The sequence below is a fragment of the Triturus cristatus genome, chromosome 2_2, assembly GCF_964204655.1.
Source record: "Triturus cristatus chromosome 2_2, aTriCri1.1, whole genome shotgun sequence".
NCBI classification, from domain to species: domain Eukaryota; kingdom Metazoa; phylum Chordata; class Amphibia; order Caudata; family Salamandridae; genus Triturus; species Triturus cristatus.
The window spans coordinates 720,587,939-720,613,414 of NC_140582.1; the positions used below are offsets into that span (position 1 = coordinate 720,587,939).

At 45.2% G+C, this 25,476-nt stretch overlaps 1 protein-coding gene across 2 annotated transcripts in view; it reads left to right on the plus strand.

Moving 5' to 3' along the window:
- The window catches only part of CYP4V2 (cytochrome P450 family 4 subfamily V member 2), a 344,463-nt gene that overhangs the window by 155,559 nt on the left and 163,428 nt on the right, over positions 1–25,476 (plus strand). For both annotated transcript variants that reach the window (XM_085641978.1, XM_085641977.1), the window contains exon 3: positions 7,920–8,005. In XM_085641978.1, the coding sequence (XP_085498104.1) occupies positions 7,920–8,005 (86 nt within the window). The remainder of the gene's footprint in view (positions 1–7,919; positions 8,006–25,476) is intronic.

A 25,476-nucleotide genomic window follows, 5' to 3' on the forward strand; every position in this document is an offset into this window, starting at 1 on the left:
TTAGAAATGCAGGTTGTAGAGAGTCAAGTCCAGTCCTCTCACTCACAGGCGAGAAGCAGCAGGCCAACACAGCAAAGCAAAGTGGCAGCCTCTCACATCTGAGTATATGGTGTCGGAGGTCCAGTGCCAATACCCATTTTAGCCTGTAAAGTAGGTAGACTTCAAAGAAAGGTCTTTGTTGTGCACAAGACCCTGACCCCTGCCCTACCCTGGCTCTAGACTCACTACAGGGGGTATTCAAACCTTTGTGTGGGGACAGGTACAGCCCTATTCAGGTGCAAGATGTAGGTCCTCACTCTAGCTCAAGAAGACCCATCAGCCTTGTGATGGGCCATCAGGATGTGAGTAGCACACCTCAGCCCCCTTTGTGTGTGACTGTCTAGGGGGAATGCACAAAGCCCAGCTGTCACCCATTCCAGACGTGTATTCCAGAAACAGACGGAAGGCACATAATGGTTAAAGCAAGAAAATGTCAACTTTCTAAAAGTCCCTACTGTGGGGAGCAATGCTTCGATCCACACCCAGTCACACAGCGATAGTGGATTTACAAACCACCTTGAAAATTATACTTTTAGATTCTTCTTTTTAACTCCATGTTTTCTACGCACTTTAATCCATTTTTTAAACTCATTCTTTTTAATCCACTAATAAGGCATCCTGCTTTTCGAATGCTTCCACTGTGACCGACAACTTTCTAAAAGTGCCATTTTCAGACCTCCAATTTAAAAACCAACTTCACTAAAAGATATGTTTTTAAATTGTGAGTCCAGAGACACCAAACTTACTTTTCCTATTTTTTCCTAATTGGAAGTTACACTTGTAAAATGTTACAGGGCAGCTCCAGTGCTAAGCTATGGGAGAAATAGGCCTTGTAGTAGTGAAAAACGAATTCAATATTTTTTCACTACCAGACATGTAAAACTTGAAAATACATATCATCCCTTTTAAATACACTACACCCTGCCCTTGGGGCTGCCTTATGGGTAACTTATATGTAATAAAAAGGAAGGTTTGGGCCTGATAAGTAGGTTATCTTGTCAGGTCAAAATGGCAGTTTAAAACTGCCCACACAGACCCTGCAGTGGCAGGCCTGTGACATGTTTGAAGGGCTACTCATGTGGGTGGCACAATCAGTGCTGCTGGCCCACTAGTAGCACTTAATTTACAGGCCCTCTGCACTTTTTCGTGCGCTGTACTGCGGACTTATAAGTAAATCAAATATGCCAATCATAGAGAAACAAAATGCCATTATATTTTAGCCACAGAGCACGTGCACTTTAGCAATGGTCAGCGGTGAGAAAGTGCTCAGAGTCCTAAAGCCAGCAAAAAACATGTTTACCACACAGTCAAAAACAGGGGGTCAGAAGGCAAAAAGTCAGGGGAAACCACGCCAAAAGATGTCAGACCTAACACTATAGTATGAGAATTCTCGGAGCACTGGAAGAATACACATGCATTGGCAGGGAAATCAAAAAGTGAAATGGTGAAAGGATATTCCACATCCAAATCCTCTTCTTGAAAAGACATTCTAGAGGAATGCAAAAAATCCTAGTCAGTAAGCGTGAAATATACAGATTGTTAGAAATTGGGTTTCTGGTTGGCAGCGTATACACCCTGTCCAAGCAGGAACCACAATCCTAGACCGGGTAAGTCAGATACACAGCAAAGATTAACCTGTGCTCACTGTCTGGTGTCTTGATACAGAGCAGGCAGGCTTAACTTAAGAGGCAATGTGTAATGGTTTAGAAAAAAGAATATTTCTATGAGGAAAACCAGACCAAATCGACAAAACTCCAATAAGTAGAACTTGAGATGTGAATATTTAAAGATTAAGCTGCAATATAGGGTTTGATTACAGTGTTAGGCAGACAAAAGTCTGCTTGACTCCGTTGCGGTTTGGACCCACCAGTCCTTAGGTTGGCGTTCCGGCCGCACATTTACGATGCAACCGCCCACAGGGTGGCTGCAAACATCGATTTTCCAATGGAAACTTGTGCAATGGGTGGAAAAGGCCTGCAGCACAAACTTCCAGTGCAAAATTGATGTTTGTGAACATCTTTGACCATGTGGTGGGCACCATACAGTGCCTGCCACATGGTGCAGGTATGTTTAAGGGGTACCAGAGTTGCCCTATGGCGGAGGGCTCAGGGTGGAAGTGGGCCCTGCTAGGATTCCCAATGTTGCTTTACGACAGCCTTTCCATGTCGGAAAGATGTCGGAAAGGCTGACATGGAATGGCTGTCGGCAACCAACATCATAATCCCGACAGTGGAGCCGCTGTTATTAAGGAATTAGGCTGTCTTGCTGACGCCTGTCGGAACCACGTCAGGTTTAACTCTGACAGTTGTCATCCTAATACCGCATTCGGATTGTAAACCTACCATGTCGGGCGGAAAGCCTCCGACTTCTGGTCGGAGGCTTTCCACCTGACATTGTAATGAGGCCCATATTACTTAAAAGCATAAAGCGCTTAGCGGGGATATCTGGTTGCGTTTGACCAGGGTAAATCCGATAGTTCAGGCCAACCACAATGGAGCCTGGGCCGGATACAGGAGCCATGCAGGTCACACTAAAAAGAGTACCTTTCCAGAGGATGCTCCGACGGTGAGAGCAAGATGCGTCGGTTCCGGGTCACGCAGTCGGGTAGATGCGTCGTCATCGGGCCTCGCAGACAGGTTCCGCATCATCGTTGAACCCCTTTGTGATGAAGGCGATTTGTCATCGTTGAGCCTCGTAGTCTGGTACAGCATCATTCTTGAGCTGCACAGGGAAGTCCTCGAAGCGCACTGCGTCGAAGGAGATGCTTCGGGCCCGATCGGTGCAAAGTCGATGATGCGTGGGTTTTTTAAGAAAAACAGGTGCAGAACCTACTTACAAGGCCCAGGACTGGATTGCCACCTCCTGGCGTGGCAGGACTTACAATTGGCAGAGTCCAGTAGCTGAAGCAGAGTTGGAGGAAGTCTTTGATGGCCCTGAGACTTCAGAACAGGAGGCAAGCCAGCAAGCCCTTGGAGTCACTTAAGTTCTTGGAGGATGTAGAGATGCAGGTCCAGTTTTTCTCACTTCCAAGCTAGAGGCAGCAGTCAGCAGGCCAACACAGCAAAGTTGTTCAGCAGAGTGGGAGTTCCTCCAACCTGCACATCAGTCCTTCTTCATGGCAGAATGTCCTCCTTTCCAGAATTGTTCTGAAGTCATGGTGTCAGAGGTCCAATACTTATACTCATTTTAGCCTTTAAAGTAGGAGACTTCAAAGAAATGCTTTGAAGTGCACAAGGTCCAGCCTTTCCTGCCCTGGCCTCAGAATCACTACAGGGGGTATGCAATTCTTTGTGTGGGGACAGGACCTAGCCCTTTCCGGTGCAGGGTGTCCGTTCCTACCTCTCATCCAGCCTTAGGATGACTCCTCAACATGCAGATGGCTGCTCAGTCACACCTACTCGTCTTTTGTCTTTGGCTGTCTAGAATGGATGCAGGGAGCCAGCTGTCACCCACCCCAGACGAGTATTCGAGAGGCAGGCAGAAGGCACAAAATGGTTTAAGTAAGAAAATGCCAACTTTCTAAAAGTAAGAGGCATTTGAGATGGGAGGGTTGAGGAATGGGGGAGCTTGGGGATGTTTAAGTTATGTTTGATTTTATCACGGCACAGTCGGGGGAAGTGCATTCTGGGACTTGAAGTAGCAGTTATACTTTTTTAATCATGTGCCACAGCTGTGGGGTAATTGGTCACGGGGTGAAACGCATTTAGTTTGATTGGTGAGATTTTGGTTTTAAATTACTGAGTCAACGGCAGTGAGAATGAATGATTTTCCACTACATGGGGATAGGTGAACGAGAAGGTCAGGCTTTCGGCTAAGACCGCGATAAGGTACATAATTGCTTTGTGTTGATGAGTGGAAGTTGGGGAAGTGGGTTTAGCATCGTTTAGATGTTAGAATTTCAAGGGGAGAATTGTTAGCGGAAATGGGTTGTTGAACTTGAGATGTTGGGTGGTAGACACGTGGTTTCAGTTTGCTTTGTTGGCAGCACGTTTTTTGTAATGATTATAAGGGAAACTGCGGGGGGATGAGGAACGGGTAGAGGTTGTATATTAGGAGGTATGTTTTGCAGTGAATCTCGAGGGAAGGGGAAGGTGGTGGAGTAATGGGATGGGTTTTGCTTATATAGACGGGTTTAGTATGGTGGGTATGGGAGTAGTAGGGGCACAAGTGAGGAAGTGGTTTTGCATATATATTTTTTAGTATGTACTAAGGTTAACTGTGAACAGCTTGCTGAGTGTTTTTTATTCATTCATTGTAGAGACCCCTGACGAAGAACCATTGTAGGTTCGAAATGCATTGGGTATAAAAAGATGAGTCAATTCCGCTGCACGTTAATTTCTGGATTACACGTGTCACTGTAAAAAGCCTGGATGGGCATGCAGTAGTCATTTGAAATAGTTGAGAATAAAAGACAGAAGTTGAAATGGTGCTGTCTCCCGAGTGATCTCTAAAAAGTTCGGATGAATGAAAATAATCAGCATAATCATTGGTTTCTAAGGCTGCAAAAGGATATTTAAAAACAAAAGTGTTCAAAGGAGAACAAAAATGGGAGAAATTATTACCCACTTAGCAGTGTGACAGATGGGACACGAGATGAGTGCCCCTAAGTACACTTAAACTTTCTAAAAGTGGCATTTTCAGAACTGCAATTTAAGAACCAACTTACCATAATTAGTTTTTTCAAATTGTGAGTGCAGGGACACCAAGGTTGATTTTCCTATCTTGTCCCAATTGAAAACTACACTGATAAAATGTTATAAGGCAGTCCAAATGTTATCTTATGGAAGTGATAGGTCTTGAAGTAGTGAAAACAAATTTACGAGTATTTCACTACCAGAACAGGTAAAACTTGCTATTAGGGCTGCCTGTGGTCTGTCTTAGGTGTGACTTACATGTAATAAAAAGGAAGGCTTGGGGTTGGCAAGTAGGTTAACTCTCGAGGTCGAAATGGCAGTTTAAAACTGCACACACAGACCCTGCAGGGGCTTGTCCGAGACATGTTTAAAGGGCTTCTTAAGTGAGTGGCACAATCAGTGCTGCAGGCCCACTCGTAACATTTAATTTACAGGCCCAGGGCACATGTAGTGCGGTTTACTAAGGCCTATAAGTAAATTAAATATGCCAATTGTAGATAAGCCAATATTACTGCCATGTTTCTGGAGTGTCACAGGCGTACTCTAGCATTGCCTGGTTTGGGAATCTAGGATGGGTGAGTGTTTGTTTTGCAATCTTTATAGAAATCCTTTTGGGAAGTGATCATTGATTAGGCATAAGCAGTTATGCAAATGTTTGCCCTCTCCTAATTTGTGAAGTTTGAGTTTTAAAACCCTGACAAGTTAGTCATCTTCACAAAATTGGGAACTTTTTAATATATATATGGAGAATGTTTGGGACAGAATATTTTTGCAGGTAAATTCTACTGCAAAGAACGTTTTCTCAAGGAAGTGCATAGTTCACCTTGCTAGTTCAAATACCCAATCTCCTGAAGGATACTTCGGAACTGGATCTGCAAAACTTTGCAGTAGTTTACACTAGCCGATAGGTGGTATAATCAAACAACGTGTTGGCTCTGTCTCACCTCCGGAAGTGATGACACAAACCACATACAAGGCCAACACATGTGTGCTAGCAACAGTTCCTGTTTTATAATTCCCTTTGGTATGGATCTGGAGTGCCACCTCAATTTTTGGTGTTTTACCGATTTTGGAGAGATGTCTCCCCCCCGCTAAAACCACTTAACCGCTTAACCTTCCTGTAAGAAACTGATGTTGGCCAGGGTCCCAAGAGCACATCTGTCTTTGGTGACTTGGCTACAAACATGACTCGAAGGCCTGCGATAAATGCTCCTTGAAGGCCATCATGGAGCCTGAAGCCATGCTCTGTAATCACAAGAAATAGGGTCATCCCCGGTCTTGGTTCCAGTCCTCAGATGAGTCCAAGACAAAGTCAAAAACAGGTCTTGTTGCAAGCACAAGAAAGCCAAATGGGATTAATCCCCATCACGGCATTCCCATTCCAGGGAAAAGACAGACAGTCAGCACTCCAAGGTTCGGACTCTGGTGGAATCATCCAATTCTGACCCAATTCTGCAACGGGAACTGCATGAATTTCCTGGGCTATTGAGGACTCCACAGCTGATTGAGGCCTTTAAGGAGGTGGCGCTGCAGGTATTCTGAACCGTTCTGGTTCCCTCTAGTGCACTTTTGGGCCCCATGGATTCATCTGGGCATCCAGGTGGGCTTCTGCCTGCAGGCCCTCCTCTAGCACCAACCAGGCCCAATTGGCCTTAGTTTGTCTCTCAGCTGTGCCTCAGCCCCTTTGGCACAGGCCCCACTGGTAGTGACCACTGTAGCACTGGCCACCGCTCCATAGATATCCGTTCCATTGTAGGATACTGAATCAACAGATTTCCACCTATGTAATAACTCGAGCACAGCCTATAGCTTGGGAGAATTCCATTACTGTTCCCATGCCACGAGGCCAGTACTATCCGAGATTGAAAGCCATTTTCAGTTCTGACTCTGATATGGTTGAGGCACTTGAAGAAGCTTCCAACAATGAAGATGAAAAGGAGGAGATAAATAATTTACTCCCCACAATTAAAAAGATGCTAAACTGTAACTTGATCTGTAGAATGAGAGTGGTCTGCACACTCCGCCTGAAGCTGAGTTACATTCAACCTTGGGTGCGTCTGCTGGAGTGAGTGCGTCCTTTACAGTGGTTCTTCTCAGGGCCATGAAGGTTTGGGATTTGCAGCTGTTCATGGTGGAAACTATGGCAAACTTTCTGGCTTAAATCTTACTCCCTGAGGAGTTCACTGCTGAGTCCTTACTGCTATTTAATTAGGCTTCCAAAGCTGCCTGGTACAAACAGTGCTCAGCGCCATCTCTGAGCCTCTATACTATGCCTGTTTTAGCACTGGAACACTCTTCGAGTTGCTGCGTGCTGTATATATCTCATTAACATAACATATTGCTTCGCGCCACAGGCTTACTCCTGGTGACAGAACATCTGACTCTAGGGTGTTTCCCTTCACATCAGACAGGCTTATACAGGTGCAATTTTTAACGTGTGCAAAATGTAGATAGTATTAAGGAACTGCCTACATTTTTGTTGGTTGCAGAAGGAGTTCCCGGGAAGGTTGAGTTCATAAATAAAACCCTCAGTAAAGGCCACGCTGAGTGCTGCTCGGGATTTGCAAATACAGCTGCCAGGGACGGCGTTATAGGTACCACACTTAGGAGATGTCCATAGCGCGGCTCCTTCTCTTACACACAGGATACCCGGAGTAGGGTGGGTAGCACAGGTGTGCCTTTAGACATTTAGGTATCAAAACATTACCCCAAAGACTCAGAATGGGCAAAACCCTTTAATACATCAGTCCCATAATTGGCTAGATTATTAGGGTGGTGCCTGCCCTTTTGATCAAATACATCAATATCATTATATTTTGTGTAGTTATTGATCAGATCACTTCAGTGGATAAATTAATATAACCTTCATAAAGTGCCACTGTCACATAACGGGGCACCCTGGCGTTGAAAATGATGCAACCAAAGTGGACAGTTGAAATGATATCAAAGCATTCCCTTAAAATTCTTTATTATCTTTATTGTTCAGCGCAATTTCATCTACAATTTGATTTTGATTTGATACATACTAACAAAAGACCTACAGCCATAATCACTTGCAGGACTTTTTGAGAATATCTTTTGTCCTAGTAATTGTGCTTTTTTAACATCGCACAACTGCTCATTAGTAGGTAATGGACCAGAATCTGCCTTCTGTTTAATAAAATTGGCCCCATTATCATGTCATTTCCCAAATATGATTATATTGTGTGAAAAAAACGCTGATTAAAAATATGCTTTCTCTCCTAGACTATTCTCAGCACTTCAAAACATATGGATAAATCATTTCTCTACAAATTTCTTCACCCATGGCTTGGCACTGGATTGTTGACAAGGTACAATATGAACGCCATTTAATAGTCTCTGTTACTTTTACATTTATTTTTGATAAATTGCAGCAGTGTTCGAATATTACACCTTTTCACAGTTGCAAAATGAAACATTTAAAATATAATCTGATAAAACATATTTTCTAGGCTTCTAATATACTTTCTTTGGCAGAAATTTGAATTGCATAAATTCAAGTGTACATTACACTTTCGATGCAAGTATGCCTGTATTTCCTACACTTTTTGAAGGAACTAAAATACACTCGAACATTTCATGTACAAGTAGTACAGGAAGTGTGGAAAGTGCAGCAGTCAGTCCAGTTTTAACAATGTGTTTTAAAGGTTCACTGCATATGTAGATTAATGTAGAATGAACAAAAGTATGAGAAAAATCTGAAATGCCATAATTGTCCTAATCCTAACAGATAAATTAGTGATAAATGCATTGCATAACTTTACACACTTAAGGGTCTGTTCAGACACGGGCAGAGACATCACCTTCACCCAGGCCTCTACACTACTATCCCGCCATTTTTCTACCACAGTTGTTAGTGGTGTTGCCCTTAATTAAAGCGGCAGCTGTGCCTTGCTCCAAGAATATCGGACAGTAGTGGACATCAGCATGATGGTGCAAGCATTGCCATTCTGAAGTTCCTGTTCTGTTTGGTGCAAGTATGTGGCAGAGAATGCTTGGCCCTGGTAAATCCTGCACCCCACTGTACCCTCAATTACTTAGTATGAACAGAAGCGCGGAGCAGAATCGAGGTGATTCCCCAGACTTTGCGGATCATGAGAATCCCTAGGATTACGTTCCCTCGGGTGTTCATACAAGCCCCAACAAATGAGGACCCCTCATTTTTGTCAGCGGGATCGTGTGCACCCCCAGGAATGGCAATTCTAATGTTGAACATAGTCCCTCTGGGTGCAAGAATGACAGGAGGATACCTGGCAATCACACTCAAGTAGCCTCGCATGGTCCTGTGGCCGGGAGAACCCTTAGGGTCCTGAGCACTGGGGAGAGGGGTGTAGAATGTTGCAGCCATCTAAGAATTACTGGGCTCCACTCCCACTGAATCCTTCTGTCCAGCTGGGCCTTGTTGAAATTCTGTCCCTGACCTGTAACTGGTCAGGTGGTCGGAGGCTGAAAAACGTGTATTTTACGCACGGTTTAAAAGGGACTGTGACAAGTGTAAAAGGCATAAGCTACAGAAAAGTTGAAATATAACATTCACATTGTGTAGTTTACACTCTAAAGCTATACCATTGCGAATCAATATATTAGACCAATAATTGTTCCTTCTGAGCAGGCACTTCAATACAGTGTAAGGGTTAATAGCGTTCTGTTTATCTCTATCGCCATTTTCTACTCGAAAATTACATTGGACATGAAAAATTAGTATATCTGACTTAAGGTAAGTTAGATAGTACCAAACAATACCATTTTGGCTAAAACATCGTTGGTATGCGACCAATTTCAAGTTCCTGGTGGAGCAGTGATCAACAAGGTCGCTAACCCACCTCCCCAACAGCTGCCAGAGAGGCCAAAATCTTATTTTGACATTGGGATTGCAAGAAAATCCCAGAGTTTGGTATCTATTTGACAGACATGCTTCCACCAGATAGTACTAAGTAGGCATTTTGTCTAACTTGGTGGTGGAACAAGAGGTTTGACATGTTGTACTGGTAGAGAGGAGCCCCCTTCCCTGTGCTTCGTGGACCTCGGGGAATCGCCCATCTGGGCATATTTGCATGGCTTGGTATGAAGGAGACTTGTCTGGACTCTCTGATCCTATTTTTGGGATGCAGAGGAGTTTTGCTAGCACCATCCTGATGCTGTGATTGGTTGTGCACTGCCAAATGCAAGGTCCCTCTGCCCACATCTGACTCGGGTGTTGATTGTGGCTGCTTGATTTGGAGTTCAGTGGAGTGGAGAGGATTGGAGGCCAAATGGAAGTAGTGCCAAAGCCACCACAGTTTGTACATAGGTTCTCTCCAATCCATTTCCTACATCAGTCTAACCCAGTGGCCCTAGTAGTGGAAGGATAATTCTCCCAAAGTCAAAATATGAACCTCGATTGCTTTTTCATTTTTAAAGAAGGATATTTTAAGTAAAGAATGTTTGGCTATTAGATTTCTTTGCAAATGATCAGCACACCTATCTCTCTCAGGCATTTCTCATATCACCATCCGGGACCACAGGAGACCGAAATAGGTACAAGGCGGGTGCAGCTCTGAAACCAAAGTTTGACTGAGGAGCGCACTCTTCCCGAACCCCGATCAGCGATCAAGCTCATCCATAGTGTCTTTTTCGCTTCGGTGTCCGCAAGTACGTAGACACCCGTTCCACACACCTTAGCGAGTATGTAGGTATAAACATGTTTTTCATTTTTTCACTTCTCACGTGGCACTACTCACTTTGCCACTCACCACTTTCACTGGTCCTGAAGAAAGCCCCACATAGATTTTCTTGCGGGCTGAAACATTTAGACCCACCACACATACAACTATAAGATAATTATTTCTTTCTTAGTTGCATCACGTATAAAGTTTTAACCATATCCTGAGCCGCCAGTAATAAAATTAGAACGGCAAGGATTCTCAGAGGTATTTTTAATCCACACCACATCACACTTTTGCACCACACCAGCTCTGCTATAACCTGGCGTCGTAGCACAACCGGGGGGCATTCGGCCACCCGGTTGGGACCCCAATGATGAAGCATGACACCAACCAGGTTGGTGTGTGAGGGGTCTTTTAACTAACCCAGTGAGTTCCCAAACACTGCACCGCAGTGATCGTACCACACATACTTGGGTTTGTCCACCATTGATTACACATACATTATAACAGGGGATACGGACGCACCCTCTTCCTTTTCCTAGCTCTCTCATTTTTTTTTTTACATTTCTCATATTTATCCATGTTCTCAGTTACTTTCATCAGTAGCTCAAATCTCATATATTTACATCCACCAATATACCAGCTTAGGCACCTCTAACATGATGTAATATTCAACCCCATGGTTTGATGTCATTACACCACTAAATTGTTCTCAGCGATCATCCCTGCATCAGTTCCATATCACTGGAACATACACTGCATCAGGTGGGGAATGAAAGAAAAGTTGTTGGAAAGAAGTAGCAGTAATGGCATCTGTGGGAAGAAAAGAAACATAAAGTAGAACAGAGAGGGAGGGGGACACCTCCAAGTAAAACAAAATCAAAACCAAACAAAATTCATGCTGAGGCAGCGCATTGGATAATGTCACACTAACTTCAGATGGGTGAAAAGGAGGAGGCTAACACTGGAGACGGCTACAGAGCAATCCCTGTCTTTATTTAAGGCTAGTGAACACCTCCATGGAATCACAGCCAACCGCTGCATCTGCTCATGGATACTAGTGCCCATGAAGAGTGGCAGATACAGTGTTCATGGAGAAGAAGGAGGCCAGAGGAGGCTGAACACGGGGCAAAGGTACGGAAGACTGGACAGGGAGGCCACTAGCATAATGTGTGTGGCTCTGACCTTTCTATACTGCATTGACTTACTTGCTAGCAGCAATAGCACACGTTTGAGTAGAGGGTGTACGCCATCTTAATACACTCTGCTTCTAAACCTTAGACTTTCAGGTATTATTCAATACGACCAAACCTTTCAATTCTCACAAACCTCCATTTCACTTGTCAACCATTACAGAGGCTCAGATTAGCCCTGCTGACACTTTTCATACAGACCTTGCCTCACACCCCCACAAACGGTGGCAGAGTTGGCATCTTACTCGTTAAGGCACTTGCCAATAACCCCTCCTTCCTTCATCCATTGAGTATCAGTGCACATAAGTCATCTAATCATTCAGAAGAAATATTATTATCATCTGATGTTCACCAGAAGAAAAGGAACATGTTTTTGAAGACCCAGTGCAGTCCTTGGCTTCTCCAGTTGCTCTGACCACTTCTTAATAAATTAAGCATCTGCCACTTACACACATCAACATGGTATCCCCCTTCATCTCATATCGTTATATTCCTCCACTTGGCAGGGCCATTTCCAGATGGCATCTTGCTGGGTTAGTGGTCTAGTTATTAGACCGGCTTCCCAGTGCCTATTTAATGTGAGCCACGATGCGGATGCGCAATAGGCGTGCCAAAGGCAAGCCCGTCTGCGCCTGTCCGGACCACGGCCAGCACCAGCCATGCTGCCGAAATTCTAAATGCCCAGACCATCAAATGGTCCAGAGACTCAAACCTTGAATAGTGATCCCTGCACCGGTAGGACCCACCTAGACCTGGGGTCAGTGAGTGCCGAGTATTGCTGCAAGGGTTGTAATTTTAAGCTAGATGCGCCTTTAGGGCCGCAGGGGAGAATTGCACTTTCCTTAAGTTCCCCTAACCAAAAATGTTCAATCGTTAGAACCTGACTTATTAACTATAGGTCTCTTCCGAAACATGTGGAGGACATCTGGCTTTCCTTGGCCGATAACACTTGGGACCTGATGTTTCTAACTGAAACCTAGCTGAAGGAGGGTTCAAACCCTGACTTGGCTTTGGAGGTCCCCCCTGGATTTTGGAGTGTGTGCACTAACCGGGTGGGGATAGGTTAGGGGGGGTGTGGAGTTGCCATCATTCTAAAAGACAGCTGGGAGATCTCCCCTTTAGCCTGGGCAAAATTGGCAAGATTGAGGGCTTGATCTTTTGTGTCAAGCCATCTTTTTCCTCTGCAGGACTGCTGCTATATAGGCCACCAGATTGCCCTTACAGTTGTACGCTAGATCTTTGCAATACTATTGATCAGTTGATATTACAGTATGCCAATTTTACAGTCCTGGGAGAATTCAACCTACATGTGATGATCTGAATTGCCCTCATGCTTCCCAGCTAACATCAACATTAGATGGTCTTAACCTTACTCAGTGGGTAACCTCACCAACCCACAGAGCGGGCCATATGTATGGTTTAAATCTTTTATTGGCAATTTTAGAAAATCATACAAACAGGTCCCAACCCCGCTAGCGAAGAACCCCTTGCTCAGTCTCTGGGAGAGGAACTATCCCCGCCCTTTGCTACCGCAGCCCAAACTGCACGTGGACCAACCCGGAGATGCCCTCGTGATCCACGCTAGCAGTTATGGAGCAAACTTTATAACGAAGCAACTCCCTGCACCCCTTCCCTAACCCTCTCCCTCCCCCCCCCCCCTCCACGTCCATCTGTCCCTCTTTCCCCCTGGACTCTGCCCCTCTCAGGCCCTAACCCTCCGCCCACCTCCACAGACAGCCGCAGCAGGCGTAGGTAGCGGGGACAAGTGACTTCTCTGAACTCAGAGGACAACAATGCTAGAAAGGGCCTCCACAGTTCCCCATATTTGGAACCCTCTCTGGCTAGCGTTAGGGTAAGTTTTCCATTCCTAGGACGTGCCACAAACGATATAGCCAGCCCGTAAACGTTGGGATGTTGGTAGTGCGCCAATGAGTAAGTATATTCTGCACCGCTGAACCCAACGCTATGGCCATCTGCCGTCCCCTAAGTGATTTGAGTGGGTATGTCGCAGGGTTTGGGAGGCCCAACAGGGTGTACGCCGGGAAGCGCGGGATCGTCGTGTCAAAGTGTTTGTCAACCTCGTCGAGCACCTGAGTCCAGTATGGCTGGACACTCTCGCAGTGGACCTAATTTTTACAAATAATCAAAACCTTAGAGCGGAAGACCCTCTTTACCTGGTATGGACGGACCATTTCCTGGTCACATTCACTTCTGGTTTCTTGGCTAAGCCATTAATAAACAGGAAAATCATGGAAATAAGGAGGAATTGGAGGAAAGTTACAAAAGAGATCTTAGGGCCAGCACTTCAGGAATCTGTGCTACAGCTGACCGGCAATCCTGATAGTGACTCATCTTGTTTCAACCTGTGGGTCACAAATGCCTTAAATACAGTTGCCCCAATAAGGTCAGTTACTTCTAACAGATCTAAGCCATCGGCCTCTTGGTTCTCGGCCGAACTTAGGGTGGCGAAGAGCCTCTGTAAGAAGTTAGAGCGCTGTTGGAGAAAGTCTTACAATCTTGAAGATAAAACTGCCTATAAAGAGGCTTTGAAAAAAGTAAGATCAGGGAATACTTTGCAAGTCATGTTGAGAGCTCCAAAAACTTGTTTAAAGAAAGTTTTTATATTATTAAATCCTTTACCGCTCCGGCGGCAATGAATAGCACCTTTCATCCCGCTCCTACTCTCTGCATGAGTCTGTCGGATTTCTTTGAGGAAAAAATCTGGAAAATCTATTGCTGATTCCTACTGGATGTGGAGCTAGTGGCTAACCAGCAACTACTGCCAACTGACTCCCTCTTCTCCTTTTCGAGAATTTGTCCCTATATCATTGGAGGACTCGTTGGTGGAACTCTTGAAGTGTAAATCTGGCTCCCCAGGGGACCCTTGCCCTTCCTGTTTTTTTTAGAATGATGGCGCCCTGGTTAAATTTGGAACTCCTCCTTGAAATCTGGCATCTTTCCTGCCACATAGAAACAGGCGTTCTTGCTGCCATTGTGAAAACAAAAAACGCTGATCTGGGAGTGCTCAGTAATCTTAGACCTATTTCCCTGCTGCCAGCACTGGCCAAAATCGTAGAGAAGGTGGTTCAGAGACAGCTGCCTCCTTCATGATTCTCAATCTGGCTTCAAAGCAGGGTACAGCACGGAGACCGCTCTTTTAGAAGTCTCCGAATCAGTGAGAGCGAACGTGGACGGCAGCTCTTTAGCCATGATTGTACTTTTAGACCTGTCGGCAGCATTCAATATGGTCGCACACCTGATCTTGTTGAAGAGATTAAGCCACCTAGGCGTGCAAGGGGCTTTCTTGGATTCGGTCCTATCTTGCTCCTAACAGGTTTTTCTTCAACTGTTCTCATCTTCACCGAAGTCATTGGTGTGCGGAGTGCCACAGGGCTCGGCCCTGAGCCCGCTGCTTTTCAATCTCTACCTGGCCACACTGCCCACCCTTATTTTATCTCGGGCGTGAAGGTAGTCTACCATTCATATGTCATGCAGCTGCTGTTCTCCTTTAAAGAATACTCCGCGGCGGCCTTCAATAAATTCATGGAATGCCTGAAGAATATCTCAATATGGATGTATGGTAATTGTTTAAAGCTGAATGCTGATAAGACCGAGGTCTTGTTCTTTAATCAGTCTTCACCTTCCCCATCTAATCTATGGTGTTCGCGTAGCTGAACCCTCCCCCAATCCCAGCTGATTCCACGAGAATTCTGGGAACCAGGTTCGATACGGATCTCTCTTTTATGGCACAAATACAACAGATCTCCTCCTCCTGTTTTTAGAAGCTGCGATCTATTAGGAAATTCATATGATTTCTGTCGGAAGAGAGCAATCGGATCAAGGTCCACGCTCTGGTGACCTCCCAGTTGGATTATGCTAACAGCCTTTCCCTAGGGCTTCCTGCCTGTTTGATTCACAGATTACACATAATACAGAATGCGGCTGTGAGGTTGATCTGCCAGGTCCCCTTCCGGCACCACATTTCCGGTGGCCAGGAGGATAGAGTTTAAGGCTCTGACTTTGGCCTTTAGAGCCACAGGAGGCCTTGGCCCATGCTACATTAAACAGAGGCCAAAGCCTCCTGTGATTCTAAAGGCCAAAGTCAGAGCCTTAAACTCTATCCTCCTGGCCACCGGGAGCCAGTGTAACTGTCTCAAGTGAGGGGAAATGTGGTGCCGGAAGGGGACCTGGCAGTCTTCAGCTTCCCCATCTAATCTATGGTGTTCGTGGCGCTGAACCCTCTCCCAATCCCAGCTGATTCCACGAGAAATCTGGGAACCAGGTTCGATACGGATATCTTTTTTATGGCACAAATACGACAGATCTCCTCCTCCTGTTTTTAGAAGCTGCGATCTATTAGGAAATTCATACGATTTCTGCTGGAAGAGAGCCATAAGATCAAGGTCCATCATCAGGCATGGATCCTGAGATCCAATCACCTGTGACTTCTTCATGTTCCGCAATATTTCAAAACACGACAAGGAGGCAGGTCCTTCTAGGTAAGGACAGCTAAACTCTCGAATGCTCTGCATGCCCACCTGCTCCTGATCAAGACAGAACAGGAGTTTGGGAAGGCCTTAAAAGCCTGCCTCTTTTCTCAGGTGTAGTCTCCCAGGCCGATCTTTTTTTCATCAGTCCACTATTAGCACCGGAACACCTCTGATTAGGTAGCTGCACGCTCTACAAATGTATATTGATGAATGATTTATCTAACAATCTATCCTACTCCACAAGCACAATCGTTCCAGCACCATCAGACAACATCATGATACACATAACAGTAGCCAACCTATACCACTTCCCTCTATTTACATCACCATCTCTAGATGGAAAAACTTCCCAACTCTCCCAGCATTCTCTCGCCAGTTGCAAAGTACATCACTTGATCTCTTTAACTCCACACTTTTTTCACTTCAATACTCACTAGAAACTGTGTACCTCTACCTACACTTATTGAGGCCCTCTGCCATGGATCTTGCCATAAATTAGGGCTCTCAAAACCAGGATGAGTGTCATCTTACACAAATAGTGCAAATGCAAGGGGCAGCAGCTGTGGAGGAATACAAACAATAACTACTCATACTATCCACTGCAACAATGTCAAATTCTTTTACTGTCAGACGTTCATAACCATCTCTTCAACAACAGACTCAGAGATTTGCTTGAACAGTTACACACGCCTTTTCCCCATACCATTTGATTACAGACTCAACCCTATCAGCCAATGACTTTGTCACCTATTTGATATCAAGTGTCACAAACACCTGAAAATATCTGAATACGTTGCCCTCTGCTCTGCCACATTTCTTTTTCAAATCCACAACACCCCAAGCCCACCAGGCTTCCTTTTCACAGTTCATAGCAACTTATCTTGGTGAACGCATTCCTATAATCAAATCTGACTCTTCCAGACTCCGATCTTTATCACTTACATCCAAACGACTATTTTGCCTTTCCTTTCTCTAAATCCACACTCTCTGTGCTAGTACATACAGCGAATGCTTCAAACCAGCAGTGGTTTTACCTCTACTTAAAAATACAACACTGATTCCTTGAGGAAGGCAGAGTGAATTTAGCTTGCCTTGCCTTCTTCCTTAACACTCGAGTAACATTGTGGCGACACACGGCAGCCCGTGATCACTGGACTGTCTACAGGGAGAGGACAGACGGGGGTCTCCCGACTTCTAGGGGGCTCATTAAAGGGCCCCTCCCCCTGAGTTGAACAGTCTGCAGGTAGCATTCTTTTTGCAGGAGGGGCACAAAACAAGACCCTGGCTTCAATGGATGCACGTGCATGGACCCCAACGATTAAGGAAGCGAAGGGTAAGAATGGTGGCGCCCATGGCTGTTGATTGTTAAAGGAGTGCTGGAAGTATTACGGAGAAGGATATAGATGAACAATCGTGGAGTGTAATTCTAGGCGGGCGGGCGAGCATCTGATACCTGGGGTGTTACCGCAGTGGTAGTTTAGCGAGAGCTACTGGATTATTTTTATATACATATATGAGTGCCTACTAAAGAGAACTGAGGAGGTGGGCCGCACGGCAATTGGACAGTGACATACAACACTTTGCAAGGTGGCTACATACTATGGTGAAACCGAGAAATTACAAGACTGTAAATAGGTGGGGGCTGGGGCCGAACTACAGAATACCAGAGCTGGGCAGATGCCATCAGACAACACCAAGGATCCGAAACAGGATCCCACAGGTAGGTTTAACATGATTCTACAGGCAATTAACTCAACACCCAGGTGCTACAGGACCTCAAATTTAGAGAAATCATAGGTTTGCATATAGATTAATATTTTACAGAAAAAGAGGGATCAGCATCTGAAAGGAGAGTCTAATCAGATGCATTTAAGTTGTGATCTCTGGCCTTGACTTCAGATCTACCTACAGCATAAAGTACACACTGAATAAACATTTTGCATTTGGAGTACAAAATAAGGGGCTCAGAGGTGAAAGGGGGAGCCGCATTTGTTGAACACAGTAAAGGAATACATAGACCTCTTGGGTAGACTGTGGTGCCTCGATTATAGGTGATAAATATCACATCAGCATGCAGAGGGAGATAAGTTGGGGCTACCGCTGGCCTGGCTTTTAAATGCTGACACCCCTAGAACCTCAATAGGAGCCATAACATCGCCAAGAGCTGAGACTTTCAAAACACAAGTCGACATTAATAGGATTTTCACGGAATTCTACGGAGACCTATACACAGCCACAGATGTGGCGGAAGGACCTTTCTTCCATTCTCATGTAGGTAGACGACCCATTCCAAAGATAGGTCCGCTACTGCAACTTACCTTGGATGAACTGCTCATGATAGGTGAGGTTTGTGATACAGAAGATCAGAGGCACATGCTAAAACCGGGTACAGATGGTTTTCTTGTGGTGTTCTATGCCACATGTAAAACTAAACGGGTTCAGAAACTTCTCTAGCTGTTCGAGGGCGCTAAAGGCGCTAATGATTTGTTAGAGACATTGGTAGTAATTCTCCCTCAACAGGGTTGTGACCCACTTGATGTGCCCTCCCACAGAACCCTATCACTTTTTAATCTTGAAAACAAAATCCTTGTAAAGGTGATGTATAGGTTAACTCTGGTAATTGGTTAATTTAAAGCCCTGGTCCACCTGGACCAAAAGGGTTTTATACCTGCTAGGAACACATTTCTAAACCTGAGATGCTTATTTAGACTTATGGAAGGTACCCCACCCCCAAGCAATGTCACATCACATCGAAAGAGCATTTGACACCCTGGGAGGGCCCTACTTGATGAAGGTATTGGAAAGGATTGCTTTCGGTTTGGAAATTAGGAGCTTGTAGGACTGTAGTATTCCAATCCAAAGGCCAGAGTCTGTACAGCAGGAGAAATCTGACTCTTTTCTTATAGGTAGGGGCACCAAACGTGTGCGTTATTGCCGATAATATTTTCTTTGGCTATGGAACCTCTTGCGGGCCTATTTAGAGAAAGAGGTCCTGAGTGGGAGATACAAAATAATGATGCATGGCAGAATATATCGCTATACGCCGATGACACGCTTGTTTATTTGAGGAATGTACAGCATGAAATGTCTACGGGGTACCGGATGGTGGACATATCCTGCAGAGTACCTCCGTCCCGGGAACAAAATGGCGGCCCCGTCCCTTGTAACCTGCAATACTATGGACAGGACAACAGTACTTGTTGGCCTGGTCATGTAGTGACGGAGCCCTGGATGCCGCCACAACCTAGTGAGGGCATGGCCCACCTTGAGGAAGAAAAGGAGATTTCAGAGGACATCAGAGCGTATCAGTAGGGTTCCTGAGCCCTGTACCAGAGCCCGGAAGGTGTATCAACCCTGACTCACCTGCTGAAGCGCCCGCTACTAGGGCTGGAGAGTTGAGACCCCCCCCCCCACTGCCCGAGTGTTGTGAGACAAGCCTGGCTCCTCCGGGGAGAGAGCGGTGGAGTGTGCTGCGGCCTGGCTGGGCGTGTCCTCAGGGGGCGAGTGGTTCCGATCGGGCGAGCTGCAGCGGGAATGAGCTACAAGTGGTCTGGCGCCGGCATGGAGGCGTCCGCAGTACTGCACTATTCCGAGAGGCCTGAGGCTGCGGTGAGCATTGTGTGAGCTCACCGATCAGCCCACCCCCCCACCGAGCGCCGCCGGTTACTGTGCTGCACCCACTGGCATTCTCACGCAACTCTCTCAGATAGTGCAAAAACTGGGGGCAAGCGCTTTGGAGGTGAGCACACAGCCAATAAGAGGGTTTGGGAGTGGAACACCATTTCTGCCACAAGCCTGCGCCATAGTTTTAACTAGATTTGCCTGACTTTAAGATGGCTGCCAAGATTCACTCTCCTTCCTATTCTTCTACCCTTGCCAGCTCCACCAGCCCGTCTCTGGACTATAGACTTTTGGTCCCTTCCTGATCCTCATTTTTATCTGGCAGAGTCCGAAATGTATGAACGATTCCCGGTGGAGCTGCTCTGACAGCTATAGGGAGACAGGCTCTGGCTCACCGCTATGGCCGTCACCTACCCAGCCGGACCTCGGACTTATGTCTCATCTCTTTCTCTGCTGCTGACTCCCTCCCTTGGACACCCTGCTCTCCCTGGCCTCTTTCTTTTTTGTGAATCTTGTTTTTCATGGTTGCTAATAACTCCTGTTATTGAATTTGTAACCTTTCTGTAATTAATGTGATTATTTTTGTAATCTTGTAACACGCTGTTTCCTTATGTAAAGCGCTCTGATACCTCAGGGTCTAGCCAGCGCTATATAAAACTCAATAAATAAATAAATAAATAAATCTCAGGTGATGTAGGTGCTAGATGATTTTGGTACCATGTCTGTGCTAAAGCTCAAATGGCCAAAATCGTGCTTGTTCACACTTAAACAATTAACAAAGGCAGAACGAGAGGGATAATTAGAAGTTGGGCTTTAGTGAAGGTATGACATCTTCAAGTGTTTGGAAGTCAATATATACTACACTGATAACGATCTCATACAAGAGAATCTGGGTAAAGTAGTAACAAAAAAGTGACATTACCTGATGTTCTGGAAGACCCCTTTCTTTCTGCAATGTCCAGAGTAGCAATAGCCAAGATGGTGGTGTTGACCAGACTTTTGTATCACATTTCTGCACTTCAAGTGATGCTACATATGGGATTCTTCAAAGATCTGAATAGTGTATTATTTGTGCTGATATGGGGAACTGGTAGGAAAAGAGTACCCTGCATAAATGATCTAGCCCCTTGAAAAAAGCATGACTGGGTGCTCCACATTATGAGTTGTATTATGCAGCAGCACAACTACAATGGCAAATGAAATTGATATTGACTACTCCTAACCCAGAGAGAACAGTAATAGTATAGGAGTTAGGGGGATGCTCGATACTCAGATGGTTGATGGGGCAGGGGAATGGGACTACCCTATTTAACAAACATGGTATCACACAACGTCACGTAATTATGTGTCAGTAGGGCAAAAAGTTTGTACCAGAGCACGGGAACGAGAATGGCTACTGTTGCCGGTATTTGTGTTTTTTGCCTTTTCTGTAGGGCGAAAAATGTGTCCTCGCATAAGGATGCATTTAATGCTAAAATATAGCACCGTGTATTGGTTTTGCATTTCATGTACTTCTTCTGAAATTTAACATAATTAGGAAAAAGCTAATTACGTGAATTTTGCACACCTCTAGTGGTTGGCCACCATCCAATTGTGAACATGAAGGAGGCTCCCTTTTGTACGTTGAGGTGAAGTTAGGTGCATTAAATATATGTTTATTAGCTTTATAACTCCAGAATGTGGTTCAGTGGTGGCTTATAGATCTGAAAGAGTCTAGCCACATTTGTATGTTACCCGGCCTGCGATATTCATGCTTGCAGACCTGAAGGATCTTCAGGAGTCCCTGTGATGAGTAATGTGTACAGTTTTCACCTCGCAGCCTGCTTTCAATTTCTCAGTTTGATTGGAGCAATGTCCCTTTTGCAGATGTGCTACCAGTGCTGTGAACTCAGCACCACAGCAAAGCAGATATTTGTATTTTTGGTTCATCTCTGGCGCACAGACTCGTGTGTATAACATTCAGATTAACCGAATCTAATTGTTTTTACGCGTTCCTGCAGACTTCTAAAAAGAAGCCTTGTGTCCTGTTTACTGCCAACAGACTGAGCAATGTGATCTCAATTCGAATGCTTTGCTGCGCTTCAATGTCATTTGTAGTGCCTAATACTGTTTATAACACACAGTAAAGCATTTTGACAAACAATGCGGCACATAGCAATAGTAAAACGGTCCAGAGGACATGTAGCATTTTTGGATGGATACAAAGTGACGGAGTTGGGATATGATGCATGATAACCAGTAACAGGACCGGACAATCTAGCATTTATACATCTGTACCTAGTTACAGTGGCAGAATAATGTGGAGATACGGTAGTTACGAAGATTCTTGTGAGATGAGGAGTTTCTTGGGATCAGTTTTGAATGAAAGAGCTGTATTGGTTTTTAATAATTATGAAATTGTATTTTGATTTATTGCGAAAATGAATTGTTCTTATTGTTGTACTTTTATGGATTTTATGAAATTCGAATAAAGGTCTTTTTAACTTGAACTTGAACAGTTTTGAATGATGAAAGCACAGGGACTGCGCAAACTTTAGTTTGAAGAGAGTGCGAACATAGTGGAAAAGAGCGACTTAAAGGAACAGAACCTAGATGAGGAAGAGGTTTTGTTGTTTCTAGGAGATTTGTGAGTTGGCATGTAACACCTATGAATTACAGAGCAGTAGTTAGTTTATTGTTCTTTTCCTCTATCACAGCCGACATGTATTTTTTATTTATTTTATTTCTAGAGCACACCAACTACTGGGGTTTCAGGGCGCTAAAGGAGCAGAGTGTACTATGGAATGACAATTGACAAGAAAACTGGGTTAACAAAATAAGAAAGCTTTCAAAGTTCGTCTAAGAGCAAAATTACTATCCAAAAGTCTGATGCTGAATGGAAAGGCATTACACTAGATGCTCTGCTCGTAACCAATGAAGGGCCTGCGAGCCTTTGAGGCAGGGGGGGGGGCATATTTATGCAGCTTGCAGGTGGACTCAAGGCTAGGTTCTGGATACTCTACAGAGAAGCAGATAACAGGCAAAACCCAAATAGAGATTAAAACACTAAAAGCAAAGGCAGGGCAGACAATATATTGGAATGTTTGGCACAAAACGAAGGATCTTCCTAAGAATGTACAGTCCCAAAGCACAAAGAGACAACTATTAGAGTTTCTATTTAAAGAGGAATCAATATAGACTGTTCTCACCTTAGCTTTTAGAGCTGCAACAGGCAGCATACCCAGTTTAGAGGGCATTATCCCGTTGCGTGGTTGTTGGCTAGAGACAAGAGTTCCCCCTAAGCAGCATTCAGTCTTTTAAACAGTTATATTTCACCCACTTCTGAACAGTGGTTAGGCAGTCTTGTAGCCTGGCTGCAGAGTCTATGGCTAGCATGATAATGACCTGAGTATCATACATAATGCATTTGAGAACAAGGAGGTTGTTGTGCATGCATGCATGCATGCATGGAACAAGTTTCCAATTGGATAAGTATATGGATAAATCTGTAAATGATTATATATATTTATTACCTACTGGCAGTCATCATTAGGTGGTAATAGATAGCTAGCTTCCATAGATGGAACGTTTTTTGTTTTGCCAATAACTTAGGCCCCGTTTGACAAATCTTTGCAAAATTTTCAAAACTAGGTTGCCACTCACTTCAGCTGCTGTCTTGAAAGTTTCCGGGTTTTCCGTCAAGTGGGGGCCGAGAAAAAGGGGCCCCCAAAATGCATTTTCCCCATGCAATTTCCCAAGTGATATTTTAAACACAGCTACAGCCCGAACTGCTAAACAGAATTATAACAAATTTAGCAGAAAGGCAGGTGTTGGTCCAGAAAGCGACCTTTTTGTGAATTGGTGTAAATCCGTTCAGTAGTTTGGGAGATATTAAAGAAAACAAAATGTGTATATTTAGGGACGCGAAGGCTTCGCAAACCCTCCCGATCTCGTGCTGAGATCTGATTGGCTGCCAGCACTTCAACCGGGAAGTGTTGGCAGCCATTTTGGGACTCGGCTTTCATTCAAGTCCCACAAAAATCTTCTTAAAAAAGGAAAAGGGGGTTGAGTAGGAATATCCTTAGCTCTGGTCATGAAGTCCCAGAGGGACCCGACAGGGCCAAAAAGCACTTTAAAAAACATTTTGCTGCGAAAATGCGACATAGCTGTGAACCTGTGACAAAAATGTTTAAAAAAACAAGCACGGGCTCCCGCTCTTATTTTTTTAATACAGCCCCCAGGTGGGCTAGATCCCGGTGGCATTTGTTTTTTAAAAAGGAGGGGGGAGCAGGAGGTACCCCCTCCTGAGATTCATTGAGCCCCGAGGACCATCACCTCCCTGGCGCTAAAGAAAGATTAATTGGGGGGGGGCGCCCAGACCCCCCTGAGCCCCGCGGACCACCACTCTCGGGGCTAAATAACACCCACAAGTAAGTCCCCTACAGTGGGATTGCCGAGACCTCACAGGAGGCCCCTCCCTCTTTCTCAACCACTCTGCAAAGGAACCCCCTGGCCCACTACTGGTTGGGAATGAAGTCCCTTTGACTGCTGAGCATTGTTAGAAGCCAAGAACTCCTATTGTTGCCACAAGTAAGTCCCCCAAAGCGAGTTTCTCAGATCTCATTGGAGGTCCGCCCCTTTCTCAACCACTCTGCAAAGGAGTCTCCTGGTGCACTACTGGTTGGGGGATTATGTCCCCTTGGCTGCTGAGGGTCATTGGGGGCCAAGAACCCTATTAGGGCCACAAGTAAGTCCCCCACAGCGGAATTGCTGAGACCTTGTTGGAGGCCCTGCACCCTTTCTCAACCACTCCGCAAAGGGGCCTCCTGGCACACTACTGGTTGGGGGATAAAGAAAGATTAATGGGGGGCGCACAGACCCCCCTGAGCCCCGTGGACCACCACCTCCCCGGGGTTAAATAACACCCACAAGTATGTCCCCTACAGCAGGATTGCTGAGACCTCACAGGAGACCCCTCCCTCTTTCTCAACCTCTCTGCAAAGGGGCATCTTGGCACGCTACTGGTTAAGGAATGAAGCCCTTTGGCTGCTGAGGCTCGTTGTGGGCCCAGAACCCTTATTGTTGCCACAAGTAAGTCTCCCACAGTGGGATTGCTGAGGCCTTGTCGGAGGCCCCGCCTCCTTTCTCAACCACTCTGCAAAGGGGCCTCCTGGCACACTACTGGTTGGGGGATGAAGTCCCCTTGGCAGCTGAGGGTTGTTGGAGGCCAATAACCTCTATTGTTGTTTCAAGAAAGTCCCCCACAGTGGGATTCCTCAGATCTCATTGGAGGCTCCACCCCTTTTCTCAACCACTCCTGAAAGGGACCTCCTGGAACACTGCTGGTTGGAGGATGAAGTATAAGAGTGAGCGCGCTTGTAAACTCTGCTCTGCCAGCAGTTGCTGGAGTTTTTTCTGAACTCAGCATTCCAAGTGGAGCACGGAGTAGCAAAACTCCACTGGCGGAGCGGAGTTTACCACCCACCCGGATCAGCGACTCACACACCCACTCACAGACCCACTCAGACACTCCAATAACCACTTACAGCCCCACTTATACTCTCACACTGACTTAAAAACCTACTCAGACACTCATGCACTCACTCACACACTTGGTGTCAAAGGTTAGTGATTACAGTTAGGGATTTTTTTTTTTAACAACCTTATAAATTCACTTAAAATCAGAGGTTACATGGGCTTTATAGTTAGAAAATAGAATTTTCAAAACTGTAGAAATTCACTGAAAAAATGGTTGAAGGTACATTATACATAGGCTCTGATTTCACTCGTACAAAACCAGTGAAATTCAGCAGTTATAGTTAGCTGAGCTAACTATAATTTACACCCCCAATTC